Raw genomic sequence first — 23,527 nt, forward strand, 5'->3', positions numbered from 1 at the left:
CATTCACTGCCCAGCGGCAAAATAAACAATCTTTCCCCTGTCTCCTGCTTCCTGTCATGTGAGAACGGGCACAGCGCAAGATTCGGGCCCTCAGCACCTTTCCCTGGGCCCCTGTGCGGATTCAGACCTTCCCGTTGCACAGAGGAAAGGCCGGGTTTGGTCCGACCCCTCTGTTCATCTTTTTGCACTGGCTTAGGCAGTACTCTATGTGCACGACCTGCTGATGGGACCATTTGTCAACACATTTGATTCTGGTGTGGGAGGCTTTCGGGTTCAAATCAGACTGAACCTGTGTCTCTTGTTGATTTTCTTTTAATGTCCCTCCCATGCCCACCCTCTGCCTGTGATGTTTTTTTAAAATATATTGTATTGAAAAAGGGGCAGACTAGATTTTACACACATGAAATGGTTTCCCATGAGTAGCGGTCTGATTAGCAGCAGGTCAGTTTGCCAAAACTGGATGAGAGAGGTAGCATACATTGCAGTGCTAGGGCCTAGTTGCCTCACACTAGCCTTATGACCTGCCTATGAGGAACGGGTAGCATTGTTGCCTAGTGGGTAGGGCACTGGACTGGGACTCAGGAGACTTGAGCTTTATTCCCAGCTCTGCACTGGCCTGCTGGCAAGTCACTTCCCCCCTGTGCCTCAGTTTCCACATCTGTAAAATGGTGACAATGATACTTTACCCTCCTTTTGTGAAGTGATGAAAAGCTACTGATGAAAAGCACTATGGAGTTGGGTATTGTATGGACTACAAAGGAGGTCCCTTGCACTCACACCTGTGTTTTGAAGTAAAACATTCAGAAATGACTCTATCCGGGAATGTTGAGTCCTCCCTGCAGTGCTGTGTTCTTCTGCTCATCTTCACTGAGAACATGCCTATCCTCTGTTTCGTTTCAGGGGGATTATGTATGGATGGACCTCAAAACCGGTCGGGAATTCGACGTTCCCATCGGAGCTGTGGTCAAACTTTGTGACTCTGGGCAGATCCAGGTGGTGGACGATGAAGGCAACGTATGTATGAAGGAGAAGAGGATTGTGATTGTGTGTCCTTTGTATTAGTGTCAGATGTAGGGGCCCCAAATAGGGTTAAGCACTGGGTGCTGTACAGATGCACAGTATGATCCAAAACCCATTGAAATCAATAGGATTCTTTCCATGAACTCCCATAGACTTTGGATCGGGACCACACAACACGAGATAGTCCCAGTCCCCAAGGACATAGGTGGAAGACAAGATACACGGAGGAGGTGTAACAAACAAAAGGAGAGAAAGGGGGCGGGGGGAGTAACTTTGACAAGGGCGACCACAACAAGACAGTGCAGTAACACAAAGTAGCTAGTGAACAACTTGTCTATTTCAGAGCCAATTAAAGGGGCTTATTTAAGCCTTTTCCTGTTTCCAGTTTATTTTATTGGAGAGGAGGGATAGTCCAGGGATTAGGGTGCTAGCCTGGGACTTGGGAGACCTGGTTCAATTCCCTGCTGTGCCATAGGTTTCTGTATGACCTTGGCAAGTCCCTTACCCTTTCTGTGCCGGAGCTCCCAGCCACCATGGCAGGTGAGGGGACCCCCGCAGCAGCCCATCTCCTGTGGGTGACCCCAGAGCTCCCGCTTGCTGCAGGTGGCGGGGAACCCCCTGGCGCTCCCTGCTGCTGTGGCCGGCGTCCCCACCACCAGAGCTGCTCAGCCCCTGCGACCCTGGAGCTCCCTCTCACTGCAGTGGCAGGGGGACCCTGAAGCCTCAGCAGCAATGAGTGCTGAGCTGAACCCGCCTCCCCATTTTGTCAGGGATGTATTCCCCCTTCCAGGGTGGGAGCTGGGAGCAGTGCAGAGGCCGGTTGGGAGCTCCAGCCCCGGGGCAGAAAATATCACCGAGGTCAATGGAAGTTCTGGATCCCGTGACCTAATCGGAGCCTTAACAATAATACATAAGCCTTGCCTTTAATACAATGGACTCCAAAGAGATTTAAACTTAGTACAATGAGGTTTTCCAAGGATACTGCAGGAAATTGCAGTATCTGTCACATGCACTGCCCTGCCTCACAGGGGGAGGAGGGTTGAGAGGATAAATACATCCAAGATTGTGAGGTCAGACATGACAGTGATGGGGGGGGGGGGGGGGAGGAGGCTGTGACAGGGCCTTGTCCTGCTCCTGTCTCTTTTCTAGCCACAAACCAACCACTCGGAGAAAATGCTTTGTGCTGTTTATTTACACTGTTCTTTCCTACCGCCTGCCCAAACCTTTGCAGCTCTGTATTTATCATAACATACAGTCCTTAGCTCACCCAGCCAAGGAGAGGGAAAGACAGAGGGTCTCTTTCTCTGAGAAGCCTGTCACTCTCTCATGTCCTTCCTGTGCCTTCTCTACCTCTTGGGTAATGAGCTAATTAGCCTTTGGGGCTCTCCTCAGCCCATCCCAGTCCACCAGTGAGGTGCAGCTCTTCCTAATCAGGGCTACTCCAGGGCAACTACCTGTGGTTGTGGTCACCAGAGGGCTGCATGAGGTGCTGTTTCCCAGCACTCTATCACAGGCCTATATAAATACTTTAGATTAGGGCTTTTAGTTACCACTGCTCCTGCTAGCCACTCCTCTTCTCCTATAGGATCCCCACTAACATCTTCCCTAACCTGCTCCTGAGTTCCCACCGAGCCCTTCAGTAGCCAGCCCCAGTCATCTGTACCAGTTTCTTGGTTTTTTACCAGTAGGGTTGTCAACCCTTCTGGATTGGCTGGGAGTCTCCCAGAATCAGCCTCCATCTCCTATTAAAATCTCCCGGATTGCCTTTAATCAACAGCACAGTGGGGCTAAGGCAGGCTCCCCACCTGCCCTGGCTCTGCGTGGCTCCCGGAAGCCACCGGCACATCCCTCTGGCTCCTAGATGCAGGAGGAGGCCAGGGGGTCTCTGTGCGCTGGCCCCGTCCTGAGTGCCAACTCCGCAGCTCCCATTGGCTGGGAAACGCGGCCAATGGGAGCTGTGGAGGTGGTGCCTGCAGGCAGGGGCAGCAAGTAGAGCCGCCTGGCCACCCCTGAGCATAGCAGCCAGCGGGACGTGCCGGTCGCTTCCGGGAGCTGCCTGAGGTAAGCGCTGCCTGGCTGGAGCCCGCACACCTCACCCCCTCCTCCACCCCGCCCCAGCCCTGAGCCCCTTCCTGTACCCAAACTCCCTCCCAGAGCCCGCACCCCCTCCTCCACCCCCAACCCCCAGGCTCAGCCTGGAGCCCCCTCTGACTTTCCAAACCCCTCTGCCCCAGCCCAGAGCCTGCACCCCAACCCTCTGCCCCAGCCCGATGAAAGTGAGTGAGGGTGGGGGAGAGTGAGCAATGGAGGGAGGGGGGATCGAGGGAGCGGGGCAGGGCCTTGGGGCGGGGCAGGGTGTTTGGGTTTGTGCAATTGGACCGTGGACAACCCGAGTTACAGAACAGCTTTGTAGATCATGTCATGCAGCACAGCCTCTGAGCAAAGTCTCCATGAGCTCCCGGCTGGATCCGTCTAAAGTGCCCGTTTTTGGCTCCAGAGCCAATTAAACCACAGGAATAATTTGCCAAACCTGAAAGGACAAACTTGCTTAAGGTGATGTACAAACCTGAAGCTCCAAAACCTCGAGAGCAGGTCAGGGATGAACCGGGCAGCCTGTGAAACCCAGTGGATCTGGCTACCAAGATCAGAAAAGTGGCTGAATGCAGTAATTATTCTCATTGTTTATATTACAGCAGTGCCTAGAGGCCCCCGCTAAGATCAGGCCCCATTGTGCTAGGTGCTGTACAAATAGGGTGTCCAGATGGCCTGGTTTTATTGGGACCATCCTCCCTCTCCCCCCCCACCCCCCCGACATCCTGATTTTTCACACTTGCTCTCTAGTCACCCTATGTACAAATGCTGGCTAAGAAATAGTCCCTGCTCCAAAGAGAATAAAGAATAATAGGTTTTCAGGAATCAAAATGCCTCTGCACTCCTCCTCAGAGCAGCTCAAGGAAAGGGTAAATGGAGCTTTGACCCATTCATCTAAATCCCCATTTCATGGACACAGGAATTGTCAGACCAATGGTCCCTCTAGTTTAGTAACCCATTTCCACAACTGACCAGTAATGGATGTTTCAGAATCATAGAATCATAGAATGGAAGGGACCTCAGGAGGTCATCTAGTCCAACCCCTGCTCAAAGCAGGACCAATCCCCAACTAAATCATCCCAGCCAGGGCTTTGTCAAGCCTGACCTTAAAGACCTCAAAGGAAGGAGATTCCACCACCTCCCTAGGTAATGCATTCCAGTGTTTCACCACCCTCCTAGTGAAAAAGTTTTTCCTAATATCCAACCTAAACCTCCCCCACTGCAACTTGAGACCATTACTCCTTGTTCTGTCATCAGCTACCACTGAGAACAGTCTAGATCCATCCTCTTTGGAACCCCCTTTCAGGTAGTTGAAAGCAGCTATCAAATCCCCCCTCATTCTTCTCTTCCGCAGACTAACAATCCCAGTTCCCTCAGCCTCTCCTCATAAGTCATGTGTTCCAGTCCCCTAATAATTTTTGTTGCCCTCCGCTGGACTCTTTCCAATTTTTCCACATCCTTCTTGTAGTGTGGGGTCCAAAACTGAACACAGTACTGCAGATGAGGCCTCACCAATGTTGAATAGAGGGGAATGATCACGTCCCTCGATCTGCTGGCAATGCCCCTACTTATACATCCCAAAATGCCATTGGCCTTCTTGGCAACAAGGGCACGCTGTTGACTCATATCCAACTTCTTGTCCACTGTAACCCCTAGGTCCTTTAATGCAGAACTGCTGCCAAGCCATTTGGTCCCTAGTCTGTAGCAGTGCATGGGGTTCTTCCGTCCTAAGTGCAGGACTCTGCACTTGTCCTTGTTGAACCTCATCAGATTTCTTTTGGCCCAATCCTCTAATTTGTCTAGGTCCCTCTGTATCCTATCCCTACCCTCCAGCGTATCTACCTCTCGCTCCAGTTTAGTGTCATCTGCAAACTTGCTGAGGGTGCAATGCACACCATCCTCCAGATCATTTATGAAGATATTGAACAAAACCGGCCAGAGGTCCGACCCTTGGGGCACTCCACTTGATACCGGCTGCGAACTAGACATGGAGCCATTGATCACTACCCATTGAGCCTGACAATCTAGCCAACTTTCTATCCACCTTATGGTCCATTCATCCAGCCCATACTTCTTTAACTTGCTGGCAAGAATACTGTGGGAGACCGTGTCAAAAGCTTTGCTAAAGTCAAGGAACAACACGTCCACTGCTTTCCCCTCACTCACAGAGCCAGTTATCTCATCATATGACAAGGATGAGCCAAACCCCTCCGTCCATCACTAGCAGTGTTGGTGGCTGGTTTATACCCAGAAACATGAGGTTCTGTATCCCTTATCATTTTGTTATCCTTGCTAATAGTGTAGATATTCTTCTTTTTTCATGTAAGGCCTGATTCTCACTTCACTACAGCCCCTTTACACCACTCTGGCAGTGCAAAGGGGGCTTAAAGTGGGCTTAAATTGCACACCCACTTTTAAAGCCCCTTTATACTTCCAGATCAGTGTGAAGGGGTCTGTAACTCCATGAGAATCAGGTCTATAAAAGTCTAATTCCCTTTTCTTTTCTTTTCTTTTCTTTTCTTTTCTTTTCTTTGATCCTGCTAAGCCTTTGCTCTCAATAGTGCTTTGGGACAGTGAGTCCCACATGTGAACTGATGATGTTAAAACACGGCTATATCCTGGTCTTGCAGGGATCTGAGAGATCATTTCCTTTTCACTATGATCCTTTAAAGTTAATGGCTGTCATGCCCATGTACTGCATACATCCTTTCATCCTGTCCTTTCTGAATCTGTCTCGGGTGCATATCATGGTAGGCTCACTTTTGACCTCTTTCCCCTTTTTCTCTCCAGGAGCATTGGATTTTCCCTCACAATGCCAGCCACATCAAACCCATGCACCCGACCTCTATCCATGGGGTGGAGGACATGATCCGCCTGGGGGACCTGAATGAAGCTGGGATTCTGAGGAACCTGCTCATCCGTTACCGAGAGCACCTTATTTATGTGAGTGTCCACCCGGAGAATGTCATCTCACCCCAGCTTTGTTGTGTTTATTTTCATTTCTATCCTGAACTGGTCCAAGCCCCATGCGTACCTATTCTCTGCCATGTCTGCTGCAAAGTTTACATGCTGTTCCTGCAGGACATGAGATACCATTACACGTGGAGGTTTACTGAATTGGGGAAAGGATATATCTTCTGGATGTTAAGAAAATCTAATTCCTTTTATGTGACCAAATGGGGAGCGCCCCTCACCACTGGGCTAGCGAATTCAAGTCCCACATGGGAGCCTGGGTTTACACCTGAGAGTGGATCCCGAGTGCAGGGAGTTTCTGCAGTTATGAGCAATGTGCTTTGGGTGAAGCATTAAACTGAGTTTCTCATTGTCCAAGTGGAACTTATAGATCCCATGGTAACAACTAACCATCCCCAGGTATTTGCCTGGGCGCGCTTTAAGATCGCAACATGTTTAGCTGACCTAACTGAGGATTACATGCATAGGGGATGTGGTTGAAGAATCCCCACAGTGTGACAGGCTCTGGGAATTAAATAACCTGCGATGTGACAAGGCAGTTTTCCCACAGTGACCTTGCAATACCTGGTGCGTGCACTTAAGACTTATTCATTCTGAATTTCCTGGTTTCTCTCAGCTGCGGTTTGATTGCTACGATATTTTTCTTAGAACTCTTAAATTCCCGACATGCACACGCCACCTTAACGCTCCTTTAAGTGCTGTTTGACTCAGCAAAGCGACTGTAAAATCAGCATTGTGGATTTGCAGGTTTGTCTCTCAATGATCTCATGCCTGGTATGCTCAGTTCCCTAGCTTTGCAAACTCAACTATTTCCTCCTGACGCCGCATTGCTGGTTCTAACACTTCCACAACCCAGATTCTGCCCTACGTGGCACTTGTGCAGCTGCACGGGTTTTCATTTAGGACATAATGTGGAGGCAAATTGAGTTGCACGGTCGTTCTGCTATAACATTACAACTCCAAAAGGAAAGGAGTCGGAGATCAAAGGGTCTTGGTTTGTTTTATCAGAGTTGCGGAATCGCTGGCTGCGGGCTTGCAGGGTCATAAGATGCACAGGTTTGTGCCTGAAGTAAAACATACCTGGAGTGCATGCAAGCATGCTATTTGATGTTGCCAAATAGTCAATGTGACCACATAAGAATGGGGCATTTCCGGATAGCTCTTAAATTGTAAGGCTTGCAGGCACTCAATGGCAGAAGTACATCGTTTTGTGCCCTCACCAATGCCTATGCTGCAGTATAAACTCAGGGCTCAAGCTTAATCTCCCTTTCGTATACACACAAATCATGCTAACCCAGGGCTCGGGCTAAGATCCTATGGGGATGAAGTGTTGGAGTTAAACCAGGGTTCAAGCCTGATTGCATTGCAGTGTAGATGCAGCCCCACTGGACTTGTGTTCTGGGATCCACCAAAAGTATCCCACAATCCCCCAGACAGACATTCTTTGTCCTCTGGACAGTCAAGTTTGGTGGGCTGTCAAGTTTTCCCATGCTGCACCACGAACAAGGCGTTAGCGCGGCCATATTTTGGGAGGACACTAGGAAGTCTGGGACATGGGTGGTTGGATTTGGGCCTGCATAATGCAGTGAGGATACGGGGTTCAACAATTCCTAACCTGGAGTTACAAATGAGTGTAGACGCTTAAGCCCTAGGTTAACTAACCCAGGGTCTGCTAACTTGAGTTCTACTAACCTGGGCTTACATTGCAGTGTAGACATACCCTCTAAGGTCTTTTTTTAAACAATTTAAGGATTTCATTTAAAGATGAGTGATTCATAGGCTGGTAGACTTTAAGGCCAGAAGGGACAATTATGGTCATCTAGATGCTTGTTTGAATCTTAGGAAAACTATCCAAACCTCTTAGGTCAGTAAGGCCCGGCTGGAGAACTCACAAGAACAGGCTTTCCTAATATCTAGAGAGAGCACTCCGCCACAGAAGTAGGGGCCTGTTTGCAGAGCCAGATCTGACACACACTCTCTCACTCTCTCTCTCTCTCACACACACACACACACACCCCTTGCAAAAGTTTGAGGTTGTTCAGATGCTTGTGTTTGGTCTCACACACGCACACTCACTCACACACACACACACACACACACACATCTTGCAAAAATTTGAGGGTGTTCAGATGCTTGAGTTTGGTTCGGGCCTGTCTCTACTTGTGAGATTTCTAGCAGACCCTGTTTCCAGGTAGGTCAAAAATATGGCAAGAGCAGCCTTTCCTTTTGGTATTTTGCCAGCTCCGCTCCTTGCCTCAGATGGAACTGGGGGTATGTGAAAATGAGAAAAAATGTTACATCAGCATTTTCCAAATCTTTCATAAATGCTGGGTTTGGTTCCAGAGCTGGGTGAATTCTCTGGCCTATGTGATGCAGGAGATCAGACCACATCCTCCTAATACTCCCTTCCGGCCTTGAAACCTATGAAGAACCAAGGCAGTCAGAATAGGTTTAGCAATAACTAAGGATACAATTTACTCATGGAGGTCACTGATTCCGTGACTTTAAGGAACCCCGGTGACTTCTTCGGCTGCACCCCTGCCACAGTGGCGGGGGCTGGAGCTGTCAGTCACCTGCAGCAGCAGTGGGGCTAGAGCCCCCCTTCCCCCGTGGCGGGCTCAGGCTTCAGGTCCCTCAGCGGTCAGCCCCTTCTCCCCTGTTATTTTTAGTAAAAGTCAGGGACAGGTCACGGGCCTCCATGAATTTTTGTTTATTGCCCATGACCTATCCTTGACTTTTACTAAAAATAGCCAGGACAAAATATTAACCTTAGCAATAGCTCACCGTTCCAGATGTTGAACAACGCACCTTCAGCTTTGCAGGAATCGGTCTGCAGTTGTCTCACCAGCTATTGCATTGTACAGATTTTGAAGGGCGGAAGACAGTGGGGATGGGGCAATATCCTCCCAATAACTTTCTGGTCGCTTTGAGTGGAAGATAATTCCCTCACATTTTTGTTTCATTAGAGAGAAATGTGCTGATGCACTGGGAAGGGTTAACATAGCCTCTTAGGTTGGAATATGCATTTTTGGGAATTAGGTGAGGTGAGCTGGTTTATATATAACAAACAGTTGTCTTGAGTAAAGGTAAAGGTCAGCTGCTTTGCAGTCATGTCTTCACTCAGCGTTTTTGCGGCTGTCTGTTGCTTCTTAGTGGTATTGACTGAGGACAGATTCTCCTCTTGGTTCCAATATTCTGCTTTCCCTGTGTGTGGGGTCTTTAATAGGCATCAATGAGAGTAATACATCCATCTTCAAAAGTTTAACTGACTAATTCCCACAGTCTGTGAAGCAGGTGATTAGTATTATCCCGTTTACAGATGAGGAAAAGGAGGCAAGGGAAGTTAAAGCCAACATTTACGAATCCACATTTAGGCATCTGAATAAATGGCCAGATTTTCAGATTTTAATGAACAGAAGCTACAAGCATTCAGGTCCTCTGATGCTTGTGCCATTGATTTAGGAGCCTAGGTTTAGGCCCCAAATCTGGAAATGGTGGCCCAAGGCCCCACGGGATTCAGTGTCTAACCCACCATTAGCTATCAGGACTTCCAGGCCCCCAGCCCTGCAGTCAGGCCCTGCCGGTGATGGCTGATGTAGGAGACTGGGCTGCCCCTTTCTCATAGGCTGGCTGCAGACACAGTCTGGGGGAGGGGGAGTCAGGATGCCGGCTGTGGCTGAACGGCAGCATTCCTGGCAGGTTCAGGTAGTGGAATTAATGGGCTTGTCCAGGCATGTATGGGGGTGTCAGCCCAAAAGGCAGGGCGGGATCCTGTGGTCGTTTTCTGGGAAGTGGAAGCCCCCGTGGGAAGAAAGTCCATTGAAATGTCCTGTCCCTAGTTTTCGGTGTGCGGGAAGGGCAAAGAGGGAGACTATTTTAGAGTGAGTCCGAGGAAGAAAAGTGACAGAGACAACAAACGGAAACCAAGAAGCAGGAAGCCAGAGGAGGGTAACGCGAGGGTGCTACTGTGCCAGGAAGCCAGTCTTGTGCTGATGTGCACCTCTCCAGCAGGAGAGCTGCCGGGCATGAGGCCTCTTGGAGCCCAGGGCTATCACGCCTGGGTGCAGCCTGAATCACCCAGCTAGATGGCCCTGTCCTGGGCCCTGGAGAGGCTGGTGCTCCTGTGAGCGCTCGCCAAGCTCTGACTAGGGCACAAAGACTGTGAACAGCTGCTGATTTAGAGGCAGGAGTGGACGGATCTCCTCGTGTGGGTTTCTGTGCAGCAGGGAGGAGGCCCCCTCTTTCACAGGAGATTGGTGGCTGAGTTCTGAGTGCTCGGTGGATGCTGGGTGTCTGTGCCTCCAGCCAGTGCATTAACCTTTTATTAGATGTGCGAAATGCAGCCCCAGGTATCTGTCTCTCATTAGGAGTTTACCCCCTACGCAATGATGCCTTTTTAATCTCTTTAACAACTCCAGGCTTGCCAGCGCTCGCTGAAATACTGCCCCATTCCCTTAGCCATACGCTGCTTCGGTTCTACAGCAAAGTGAGATGGCTGCTAGAGGACTGCGCCTCCCCAAAGCTGGGAGAAGGAGACAAAGGGACTAGCACAGGCTTGGACAGCTGGGCAGTACAGCTGGGCCAATCCTTTGTAGCAAAGAATGTAGTCAGTGAGCTTTGCCCCTGTTTCTGTTTGCGCATTGTCTGCAAAAAGGCTGCGGTGATATTTAGGCCAGGTCTCCGCTGCCAGGGCACTCCCAGGACAGGAACACCAGTGTGCTGTCTGATCGACAAGGTGCTTCTCACGCGGACGCAGCTATACCACCTAAATATGTCTACATGTGCATTCAGGAGCTTAACTTTAAGCATCAACTTTGTAAGATTTTGGTCAAAGATTTTAAAATCTGTTTGACTAACGAAGCAAAACAGATTGGCTTTTAGTTCTCACATCACTGAGGGGCTTTTGGTGGGGGGAGGAGAGGAGGAGGTTTGGTTGGAGAGAGAGAGAAATTTTGACAGGTGAATAAACCATCCCTTTACATTATCTATCACCCTGGCAGAGGAAGAGTGAGTAGAGTTTTGGGAAGTGTGGCTGGCAGTTCTGCGCAGCTGCATATGTCCCTGTGAATGGAGCCGAGGTGGTAGAGACCAACCCAGCAAGCAGCGGTTCCATGAGGTACAATTTGCTCTCACCAGCTGAAAGTGATAGTACTCAGTGTGGTCCGTGACAGGCCTGCGCTGCTTGAGGGGGTTCCCGGCGCTGCTGAATCACGGATGAATCCTGCAACGAGGCTTCCGACAACCTGTGTCTTTCCCGGTTCAGCTTGGGGAAAAGATTCGCCATGACTTGGCGAAAGGCTTTTGTAATCCTGCTCTAATACAATACGTATTTTCCTTTTTCTCCTTCCTTCTTTCCTTTTTAACCCTCAGACTAACTGTGGCGGGAGGGTAAGTATAATGCACAGAACTATCGAGCCACCTTCCATTGCCGCAACGCATTGTGACATCATCCACTGGCTCGCTCGTTTACGTTCACCATTCCTGGCGTTTCTCATTTGTCTTGTGCTGCTTTTCTGCTGCCCCATGAATGCACCCAAACCATTATCCCTTTGGCTGCAGTGCTTTGCCGCAATGACAGAAATGTGGCCTTTTCCTAGAAGAGCAAAGTACCGAGTCTGCGGATGGGATGCCAGATGGACAGGGCTATCACCAGCTATGTGTAAGGAAATAAGCAGATATGTGGAGGAAATAAGCAGATATGACAAAATGAAAAGGGTGATGCAAGCGCTGTTCTGCATGGCTCATGCTTGTGTGTGCTGAGAAAACCTGTGCTGAGTAGCAGGGGTGTTTTGTCATGACACTTGGTTACTGAGCAGGGTTTTGTCTATCTGGAGATGAACTCAAAGCCATCTGCTACTGAATAGGGGTTGCTAAAGTGCAGGAGTATCTGGTCATGGTATGACCCTGCATTCTCTGAGCAGCAAAAACTCCAGTTGAAGCCAAGGCGAGTTTGGGGTGCTCTGGGAATCAGGCACAGAGTGGATTTGTTACGTGGCTAATGAAAATGTAGGTCACACGGGCAGTAACAAGTTTGCAGTGGAACAGCATTTCCTGGTGTAAACTGTCAGCTTTTGTAGAACCATCACCCATATGTACAGCCAAGCTGATCTTTACACCAAAACAGAGGGGCTTTACTCTTAACCAGACTTGGAAATGGGAATTGCAAATATTTTCTTGTAGCTGCCCTTTGGCCCATCATCAGTTCGGGGGCCAAAGTCTTGAATGCTGTCAGCTGTTAAAATTGGGCAAGCTGTTGTATTTGTCAACTAGAAACAAGTCAAACCAAGCTTGTCTCTTGAGATAACACAGGAGTTTATGCTGACAGACTCTCAATGATCACAAGAGAAAGGTCAGTGGGAACATCAAGAAAACATTCCGGCCAGTAATCGTTAACTCCTTTAAAAGGATCTTTGGCTGTAGTCAGAATCACGGGTCTTGGCCGGGACATACAAGTTACCACCAAAGGTTGGAATATAGGGATGTCACAAACTTGCGCCAGAAGCAAAGTCAGTCTTTCTGAGAATGAGTTAAGAGAACATGAAATGGGATATTTCTGCCTCTATGCACTGTTAAACATTACCTAAAATTGCCTAGAAATGCCACATAACTTGTAAATCTCACCAAGTTACGAAGCAGCATGAAAACTTCAGACATCTTTTAGGTTGTGAGTTCAAATCCAGCCCAGGATTCAATCAGAGAGTTACTCCCTTTTGTTGACTGTGAAATGAGTTCGGGGGTCCAGTCCAGCTCCCAGTGGACAAGGGTTCCTATGACAAAATCCTCCACAGCTGGCACTAATTGTCAGCCTGATTGAAAGTCTGAGCAGATGCTAAGGATTGAGTGGGCCATAGAGATGGAGATGGAGCTACCCTCCCATCCCTTCCAAATCAGGATTGAGGCACATTAGCAGGATTATGTGGAAGAAATTTGAACTGGGGCTGCCCATGCTGGTCTCTTGGTCTCTTAGTCCGGCCTTCTCAGGAGTGCTGGCCCGGTATGCTGATTCCAAAAGTGAGTAAAAATTCTAACTCACTCTATCTGCAATTTGCAACACATGTTAGCAAGAGAAAGCTGGACTGTGCCTTACTCTGTAATAGGGATCTTTTATTAATTGCCTGAAACCACCACAGAAACATTCTAGCTCACTCTATGTAAGCTTAGGGTCAGTCACCTATTGGCTGTCTAAGAAGGCTAGCTGCCATGGCTGCATTCCCAGGCAGCTCAAACCCCTGTTAAAGCCTAGTAGAGTTCTTTATCGAGGGAGGGGTCCCATGGAATGGGCTACTTGGCTCCTCCCATCTGGTGATAGTAGAACATGCTATTAAAAGGGTGTAAGGCATTTTATTTATTTATTTATTTATTTATTTATTTGCATTAGAACGACCAGCTCTTTCTTTGGATAGCGTATTCTAGGCAGTATTGGTCTTTTCATTACTTGGTCCACCAGGAGACAAATTGTGTCCTTAACCTTTGGCTTGGGATACATGACTCTTGTCCTGGTCTGTTATCTATATAAACTGGATATTCTTCTTTGAGTTGTGTCCCTGTGGGTGCTGCACTCTAGGGATCTTCATATCCTGGCACCTAAGATCGGAGATTGGTCCTGCTTTGAGCAGGGGGTTGGACTAGATGATCTCCTGAGGTCTCTTCCAACCCTGATATTCTATGATTCTGGGTAGCAGTGTCCGTTTGGCCCGCACCTGCACTCTCTCTGTCTCGTGCTGTGTTCTCTTGTTATATAGCGTTGTGCGGGCAAACCGCTCTCAGATCCTTCTCAGCTGCCCTGGGCCTGAGATGGAGCCTTAGCAGAGCCTGTTGGCAGAGGTTCTACTTGGTGTTTTTTCTTACTAATTTTCCACAGCAGTAATAGAGCTTCAGTTAGTGTTAATACTTCCTTCTTCTATTTTATTTCTTTCCAAAAATTTTTTTATTTCGCTTGTAGAATAGTTGTCTCCTTCGTGTACGTTAGCTTTCTCTGGTTCTTCCCGTTCAGTCGGTGGAGCACTTCTTAAATTGCAGTAGGGCCCTTCAGTTAGAGAGGCTGCACTGAGGTGCCAGCAGTTAACTTGGCACGATCACTCACGCACATCATAGGATATGTAACTTGGCTCGCGGTCAGTTCCTGTAACGGGTTTCATATAAGGGGCCATGGTGCATGGCGGGGGGGAGAAAGAAGGTGCACCTTGAACAGTGCTGTCTAGCGGCATTATGCCCTTGTCTTTATACTCTCCTGAGGCACTAGGGGGGAACATGGTGAGAAGCAGCACCTTTAATGAGCTGCAATCTGAGCTGTCTGCAGTGCTGCCTGGAGTCACCAGCGCAAACAGGGAGTGAGCCTGTGGGATCCCTGCCCCCCGACACTCCTCCTTTGGGGCCACTAGCTTTGCCAGCCATGCTAGCATGTCCCCCATCTTTGGATTCCCCAGCACCTCCTGCCAAATGAAGGCTGCTCTTTGCATGATTGTGCAGAGGAAGGGGCTGCTTGCACCCTCTTCCTCCTCTGCCGCCCCCATGACATCCCCAAAGGAGTATCACAAAAGGAGGGTCGTAGGAAGGTGACAAAGGTCCCCAGGGAGTAGCTGTCCAATATCACAGCACAGCTCCAGGCTCCTGAGAGATCTGTGGTAGAGATGGATCAAAGGCCTTTTCTGTGACATACCTTTATTATTTGGGCTGTTTGTCAAATTGTAAACAACAGGGCTACAACAACACTGCAAACAACTGTATTATTTGGGCAGTCAAGGCAGTGGTCCCTCGTAACGCACCTGACAGATGTGGGTCTCTGGTGGCTCTGACCGTGTTTGTTGCAGAGACGGTCCCACGTTGAAAACCCGGACCTAAACTTCACAGTGATTGAAATCTGGCTCAGAGTGCGGGGTTTGTTTGTGTTGATTTGCACAGTTGGGGCTTTTGCTTCATTTTGACTCCAGAAGTCACCCTGCAAATGGCTTTTTGAAATGAGCAGTGCCTTTCCGGTGGCTGTTGAAAATCCCTCTCCTGTTTTGCCTTTGCCTTTGGTCCTGGGTACCAAAGCTGCTCAGGTGGGGCGCCTCATCCCGATAACCTTCTTTGTGCTTCTCCCCTAGACGTATACAGGCTCGATACTGGTGGCAGTGAACCCCTACCAGCTGTTACCTATCTACTCCCCAGAGCAGATCCGGCTGTACACCAACAAAAAGATTGGGGAGATGCCTCCCCACATCTTCGCAATAGCTGACAACTGCTACTACAACATGCAACGCAACAACAGGGACCAGTGTTGCATCATAAGGTGGGTTTGTGAACGTCAGGCCCAGCACGGGTCCCGAATTAGGACTCCATCCTGCCAAAGGTGCTGAGCATGCTCACCTTGGTTGCTTGTGAAAAGTGCAGGGTAGACCGCACTCCCGGCTAAAGTCCAAAGAGTATTTAGCCAAACAGCACAGCATAGGCAGTGTCCGTGTCAACTTCCTCACACCAGCCTGTTAGTATGGCTCCTCCGGGAGGAGTGTACGGGGCGTTCAGAGTCTATGGGAATATCTGCGCTGGAGCTGGAGGGGTAATTTCCACTTCGGGGAGACGTGTGTCCTCTAGCTTCGATTGAGCTATCCCACTAATCAGGGCTACCCGGAGGATTCTGGGGGCCTGGGGCAAAGCAATTTCGGGGGCCCTTTAATTAATTAAGCGCCTTTTTAATTTTTACTCACCCGGTGGTGCTCCGAGTCTTCGGCAGCGTTTCGGGGCGGTGGGTCCTTCACTTGCTCTGGGTGTGTTTGGCGGCACTGAAGGACCGGCCGCCGAAGTGCCGCCGAAAACCCAAAGCGCCGCTGAGTGACTAAAAGCGCCTCGGGGGGTGGTGCCTTTTTTGTGATCGCTCCCCATGTTCGCTCCCCTTGGCTACGCCACTGGCCCTTCCACACAAAAAAGTTGCAATACTATAGAATACTATATTCTCGTGGGGGCCCCTGTGGGGCCCGGAGCCTGGGGCAAACGGCCCAACTTGCCCCCTCCCCCCACCCTCTGGGCGGCCCTGCCACTAACAACAGAAGTGTGGCTACTGCAGTGCGAGCAGCAGGATGGGCTAGCCACATTCCTGCCCAGGACCCTAGGTACTTCCTTGGGTGGCTAGCCCAACCCACTGCCATTCCACTCTGGCTGTAGTTCCATTTTTAGCATCTTAGCGCCATCACAGCTAGCAGGCGCCTGTCTTGCTGAGGTGGGAATTACACAAGACGTACCTGTGGCTTGGCCTTTTTGCTGAAGCTGATTGGTTCAGCAATTGTGTTCAGTCACAGAAGTTAAGGATGGAAAAGACTTATTAGAACATCCAGTCCATATCTCTCCCCATGAAGGGTTGGTCAAGCCTAGTTTTTAACATTCCAAGTGATAGGCCTTCTACCACTTCCTTTGATAATTATTCCACAGCCTAATCAAGGTGAATCTCAGGATGTTTTCTCTGATATCCATCTTAAACTTTCTCTTTAATTTCATCCCATTATTCCTGGGGTGACTATAGATGCAGAGATCTATAGCTTTGAAGACTAGAAGGGCCCATTATCTTCACCCAGTCTGAGCTCCTGCATAACACAGACCATAGAATTACACCCAGAAATTCCTGCCTCCAGCCATAACTTACTCCATAGTTAAGCTGTCTAAGCACCTGATTCTGCCAAGCTTTGGAGCAGTACCTTGCTCCCGAGTAGGTTGGCTGAAATCCATGGGACTACCTGCACTGTAAGACACTGCCCAGTGTGAATTAGAGTGGCAGAATCAAGCCTCAGTCAGGTGCTCTGAAACTCTTTTGTAGTCTGGACCCGATCTCAATAGAGAGATGGTCAGACAGGCGATCTCCCCTCCTTCTCCCCTCCTATTTACGCTCAAATGAATCGTCTGCAATAGCATCAGAGCCCCATGGCATCTATAAAAATGGCTTCCGTGGAATTGTAATGTTTTAGACGTACCGTGTGTATTCGTCGCTGTCTTTTAATGCAGTTCGGCAACTTGAAACAAGACAGAGAACTTGCTTCACTTGGCCAGCCAGCTGTCCTCTGAACACAAACAAGTATCTCTGATCCAAACTAATTCCTCTGTCTTCTCGATGTTTACACTCTTCAGAAGGCTATAATGCTGGACTGAATTCGCTTATCGACAAGGCTGTAATTCTGCCACGGAGGTCACGGGTTCCCTGACTTTCCGGGATGTCTTCTGGTGCAGGGCTGGAGCAGCTGTCAGGCCAGGGGCCGCCGGAGCTGGTGGCCCCTGCTCCGGTGGCCCCTTAACAGCTGACTGGCAGCCAGCCCAGCCCTGGGGCTGCCAAAGCAGTGGCTGGGGTTGGGTCAGCCCCTGCCACAAGAGCAGCAGTAGTCAGCCCCTGCCACAGCAGCAGCAGCGGGGCTGGAGCAGCTGCAAGCCTCATCAGCACTCTCTTTGCCCCTGCTCAGGAACAGGTCACAAGCTTCTGTGAATTTTTGTTTATTGCCCACGACCTGTCCCTGACTTTTACTAAAAATACCCATGACAGAATCGTAGCCTTACTTATCAACGGTGTTCAAACTGGACACAGGCCTGACCCCAAATTTAAGATCCAGGCCCCAGAGAACTTTGGGTGGTACTCCTGATCCAAAATCAAAGCTGGATCCTAAGCCTGAGGTTGATTCCTATCCCTGTGATAGGCCACACACAATCCCCAGATCCAAACATGAATCACTTTGAGGACGTTCCATGGTCTGTATTAGCCAGGAGGTCATCGTGGTCCCCTTTGGTCTTTGAATTTAGGAATCTGTGAATACATGTGAAGTTTAGGGGGTTTGAAATCCAAATGTAGAATCCACCTGTACTAGAAACACATGCCTTGAGATTTCCAGGTCGTTCATTTGAATGCAGAGTCCAGGGCCCTGGCAGTGGTGAGACAGGGCATTTACTCACATGCATTCCTTTCAACTTGTACAGTGGCGAGTCTGGTGCAGGGAAGACGGAGAGCACTAAACTGATCCTGCAGTTCCTGGCTGCTATCAGCGGGCAGCATTCTTGGATTGAGCAGCAGGTGCTGGAGGCAAACCCCATTTTAGAAGGTGAGCCTTGAAAAGACGGTGGGTGGAGGGAAACACTTCTGCTATTAATAATATGGAGGGGGCTAAGATTAAACTGCATTCCCAATAATTGCTTTACAGCAGGAACCAGAATTGCAAGAGCTCAACACCTGCCCCTGGGATCAGACTTTCAAAAGGGCTCAACCCTAGAGCTGGTCAGAAAATAGATTTTCCATCGTGTGGAAAAAAAAAAAAAAGAGATTTCAGCATTTTTCTCCTCCCTAACTGGAACAAAATGCCAAAACGTTTTGAAATTTTTTACTAACTGAAATTCCATGAAAATTTCATTTCAGGTCAATCAAAACATTTTGTTTTGATACATTCACAGCTTTTCGTTTTGATTTCAACCCTTTTTTCTTTTAAAAAGATGTTTATATATAAAATTAAGAAACTGCTAAACAAAAAGCAGTTTCGAAACAGAAAATCAAAAGAGTCGATGTTTTCAAAATGTTTTTTTCCAATTTCTTTTCCTAGATGAAATATAGTCAAAATTCGTACAATATTGGGGGGGGAAAAGGGGGGTTTAATTGAAGCTGCATTTTCCAACAGAAAACTGTTTCGACAAAAATTTTCCAGTCATCTCTACTCAACGTACAGTATACAGAGCTGTTCTGAAAATCTGTGTGCTTCTTCTGGGGCAGAAATGGGCCCTGTGCTCTTCTTAAAATCTGTCACCATCCTGATGTAGACACGCTGCTCAACTAACAGCTGCGAAGGTTTTGCTCAGTTGTGATTCCGTACAGCACCTTCCATTGGTTTCGCTCACTGGTTAACATGAGCCTGTGTTTAACTTGATCAACGCCTCAGAACCAAACGCTTTGTAGTAGAAAAAGTAATAATAGCCATTCCACCTTGTGCTTTGATCAGGTTTGAACGCTTTAAGCTGCTTGTACAATAACACAGCTTTCTGATTCTAGAAAGCTGCTGTGGAATGAATGTGGAGAGCCAGAATTCTGAATGAGTCAGGAGGAATAAACAAAAGAGTTCAAGGAAGATTCAAGACATAAGGAAGGCCAGATTGTCAGCCCTGTATTTACATAGGTGAGCAGGGACTCCCATGAATAGTCCGATTGACTTCAGCGGCACTAGTTTTGTGAGTTAACTGCTCATTGCTGTGAATACGGATTCACAGTCTTGCCCCAAAAGATGGTTGCAACTTAGAGTTGGGGGCCCGGTTCTGCCACCCTGATTCAAGTCGAGTGATACCTTACTCAGCAACTAGTCCTGTTGAAATCAATGGGAGTGCACACGTCGTAAGGTAACTACTCTGCAAGAACAACGAGGAGTCCTTGTGGCACCTTAGAGACTAATAAATTTGGGCTTTTGTTTGGGCATAATCTTACCCACTTGGTAAAGCAACTCCCATCTTTTCATATGCTGAGTATTTATACCTCTCTACTGTATTTTCCACTCCAAGCATCTGATGAAGTGGGTTTTAGCCCACAAAAGCTTATGACCAAATAAATTTGTTAGTCTCTAACGTGCCACAAGGACTCCTTGTTGTTCTTGCTGATGCAGACTAACACGGCTACCACTCTGATACTCTGCAAGAGTAAGGGTGGCAGGGTCTGGCCCAGCATCATTGAAAACATTGGGCAAGAGTCCGACGTCCTTACTCAATAGTGCTTTACTTCAAAAGGAGTCAATAGGAGTTTGTGTTACTAAACCAGAGCAAGGGTGCCAGAATCTGGCCCAGTGTTACTGAGGTTCTAAAACGCTGCCATGTGCCATGCCAGCTGTGATAGGCACCCTGGTGGACAGGCACATAACAAGATCAACAGCTTATTTCAGTCGGAACAGACTTGATCGAATGAAGTAATAAGACTTAGAGGGGAGTTTTGTCTGTCTAGGAGATTCAGCTTTGGGCCTTTAATTTGTGGGTTAAACTAATTATCTTTCTGAAAAAAGAAAAGGAGTATTTGTGGCACCTTAGAGACTAACAAATTTATTTGAGCATAATTAATTGTATCCAGTTTGCAAATTAATTCCAATTCAGCAGTCTCTCGTTGGAGTCTGTTTTTTGTTGAAGAATTGCCACTTTTAGGTCTGTAATTGAGTGACCAAAGAGATTGAAGTGTTCTCCGAGTGGTTTTTCAATGTTATAATTCTTGACGTCTGATTTGTGTCCATTTATTCTTTTACGTAGAGACTGTCCAGTTTGGCCAATGTACATGGCAGAGGGGCATTGCTGGCACATGATGGCATATATCACATTGGTAGATGCGCAGGTGAACGAGCCTCTGATAGTGTGGCTGATGTGATTAGGCCCTAGGATGGTGTCCCCTGAATAGATAGGTGGACACAGTTGGCAACGGGCTTTGTTGCAAGGATAGGTTCCTGGGTTAGTGGTTCTGTTGTGTGGTGTGTGGTTGCTGGTGAGTATTTGCTTCAGGTTGGGGGGCTGCCTGTAAGCAAGGACTGGCCTGTCTCCCAAGATCTGTGAGAGTGATGGGTCATCCTTCAGGATAGGTTGTAGATCCTTGATGATGCGTTGGAGAGGTTTTAGTTGGGGGCTGAAGGTGATGGCTAGTGGCGTTCTGTTATTTTCTTTGTTGGGCCTGTCCTGTAGTAGGTAACTTCTGGGTACACTTCTGGCTCTGTCAATCTGTTTCTTCACTTCAGCAGGTGGGTATTGTCATTGTAAGAATGCTTGATAGAGATCTTGTAGGCGTTTGTCTCTGTCTGAGGGGTTGGAGCAAATGCGGTTGTATCGTAGAGCTTGGCTGTAGACAATGGATCGTGTGGTGTGGTCTGGATGAAAACTGGAGGCATGTAGGTCAGCATAGCGGTCAGTAGGTTTCCGGTATAGGGTGGTGTTTATGTGACCATAGCTTATTAGCACCGTAGTGTCCAGGAAGTGGATCTCTTGTGTGGACTGGTCCAGGCTGAGGTTGATGGTGGGATGGAAATTGTTGAAATCATGGTGGAATTCCTCAAGGGCTTCTTTTACATGGGTCCAGATGACGAAGATGTCATCAATGTAGGGCAAGTAGAGTAGGGGCATTAGGGGACGAGAGCTGAGGAAGCATTGTTCTAAGTCAGCCATAAAAATGTTGGCATACTGTGGGGCCATGTGGGTACCCATGGCAGTGTGCTGATTTGAAGGTATACATTGTCCCCAAATGTGAAATAGTTATGGGTGAGGACAAAGTCACAAAGTTCAGCCACCAGGTTTGCCGTGACATTATTGGGGATACTGTTCCTGACGGCTTGTAGTCCATCTTTGTGTGGAATGTTGGTGTAGAGGGCTTCTACATCCATAGTGGCCAGGATGGTGTTTTCAGGAAGATCACCGATGGATTGTAGTTTCCTCAGGAAGTCAGTGGTGTCTTGAAGATAGCTGGGAGTGCTGGTAGCGTAGGGCCTGAGGAGGGAGTCTACATAACCAGACAATCCTGCTGTCAGGGTGCCAATGCCTGAGATGATGGGGCATCCAGGATTTCCAGGTTTATGGATCTTGGGTAGCAGATACCATACTCCTGGTCGGGGTTCCAGGGGTGTGTCTGTGTGGATTTGTTCTTGTGCTTTTTCAGGGAGTTTCTTGAGCAAATGGTGTAGTTTCTTTTGGTAGCCCTCAGTGGGATCAGAGGGTAAAACTATTTCCCCATGTTTATTTTTCCCCCGCACTGTTCCTCAGATGTTCTTGTCAACTTCTGGAAATGGCCCACCTTGATTATCACTACAAAAGGTTTTTTTCTCCCCGCTCTCCTGTTGATAATAGCTCACCTTACCTGATCACTCTTGTTACAGTGTGTACGGTAACACCCATTGTTTCATGTTCTTTGTGTATATAAATCTCCCCACTGTATTTTCCACTGAATGCATCCAATGAAGTAAACTGTAGCCCACGAAAGCTTATGCTCAAATAAATTGGTTAGTCTCTAAGGTGCCACAAGTCCTCCTTTTCTTTTTGCGGATACAGACTAACACGGCTGCTCCTCTGAAACCTATCTTTCTGAAGTTACAGTTACAGGAGAGGCTTGAAGCTGTTAGAAAAAGAGCATTATTGTACTGGTCAGCACAGGACTGAAATTGATGGAACTCCTGTGGAGTTACCCTTGTTAGAGCTCTGCACTAACCTCCCGCTCTAATGTGACATATGACAAATTATTTTAATAGGTGCTCTTTTTATGGGGATAGCTGTAGCCAAAATTTCAGAAAAAGCCTTTCTTTCTTGGTTGTAGAAATAAAACAGACATTAAGGTCAGTGTGATTTTCCATTCGGGTTTCTATGTATATAGATCTTGCTGTGATCTGGAGGATGCACTTGGTTTGAGGCCTATATTCCTTAAATTAATATCTGAATTAATTAATCTCTATCGTGCTGATTTGTATTGTTTGTTGAACATGGGCTTCCTCTGGTGGTTGGTGTAGCACCTGCATATTTCCCTGGATGACTCACCATTCCTTTCTGTCCCACAAGCCAAATCGCATTCTCGTGTACTTATCGTCCTCCACCTCACCACCTGCAGTCTCCCCCTTTTGACGTCACCCCACTAAAGTCTATCCAAAATGCTACTGCCAAAATCATCTCTCACCCATCACTTAGCTCAGATCACCCCCTTCTCCTTGAGCTGACAAATGTCTCTTTCTTCACACTGTCTCCTATGCTCCCCATAAACATCCCGATTTTTTCTGCCCTGGGTTGGATTGGGACTTATGACCTACAGGTGAAAGGCTTTGCAACCTGGTACCAATCCCCTGAGCCATCCTTGCTCCATTTTGTGTCTTGTTTCTGTTGCCCTAGACAAGAAAGATTCCTTCCTGAGTCTGGGTACAGATCTCACCTCTGCCATATTGTGTTGCTTATTCACAGCTTTTGGAAATGCGAAGACGATTCGTAATGACAACTCCAGTCGATTTGGTAAATACATCGACATCCATTTCAACAAGCGGGGAGCCATCGAAGGGGCAAAGATTGAGCAGTACCTGCTGGAGAAATCTCGAGTCTGCAGACAGGTGAGGCTGCTGAGAAAAGGCAGGGGTGTGTATTGGTCTTTCCTTTGTTTGGCTATCGGCAGGCTCATCCTCCTAGCAGAACTGATTCCCTCCTCTTCTGCTCCAGGCCCAGGATGAGCGGAATTACCATGTATTTTACTGTATGCTGAAAGGAATGACACCAGAACAGAAAAAGAAGCTGGGCCTTGGGAAAGCCACTGATTATAACTACCTCGCTATGGTAAGAACAGCAGAGCAAGATCTTGGGGAGAACAGCTTAGGCCTTGTGACATGTCCTGCTTACCTTTGTATATAAGGGAGTTACAACCAGAGCTGCGAGAAATGTTCCCTAATCTGAAACCGTGTCGGACCCACATGGTAACTTTGAGGTTTGTTGCAAACTTGAGACCCAGCCTAGAGGTCTATGGTAGCTCTGC

The 23,527-nt window shown here is 48.2% G+C and overlaps 1 protein-coding gene across 1 annotated transcript in view; it reads left to right on the forward strand.

Annotated features, from left to right (window-relative positions):
* Positions 1-903: 903 nt before the first annotated feature.
* MYO7A (myosin VIIA) overlaps positions 904-23,527 on the forward strand; it is a 106,810-nt gene continuing 84,186 nt past the window's right edge. Inside the window, exons 1-6 of the mRNA XM_077841927.1 lie at positions 904-1,014; positions 5,902-6,054; positions 15,171-15,355; positions 18,013-18,134; positions 22,969-23,111; positions 23,218-23,331. Coding sequence (XP_077698053.1) covers positions 916-1,014; positions 5,902-6,054; positions 15,171-15,355; positions 18,013-18,134; positions 22,969-23,111; positions 23,218-23,331 — 816 coding nt within the window. The 5' untranslated portion in view covers positions 904-915. The remainder of the gene's footprint in view (positions 1,015-5,901; positions 6,055-15,170; positions 15,356-18,012; positions 18,135-22,968; positions 23,112-23,217; positions 23,332-23,527) is intronic.

Source organism: Eretmochelys imbricata, chromosome 1, assembly GCF_965152235.1.
Source record: "Eretmochelys imbricata isolate rEreImb1 chromosome 1, rEreImb1.hap1, whole genome shotgun sequence".
Lineage (NCBI taxonomy): Eukaryota > Metazoa > Chordata > Testudines > Cheloniidae > Eretmochelys > Eretmochelys imbricata.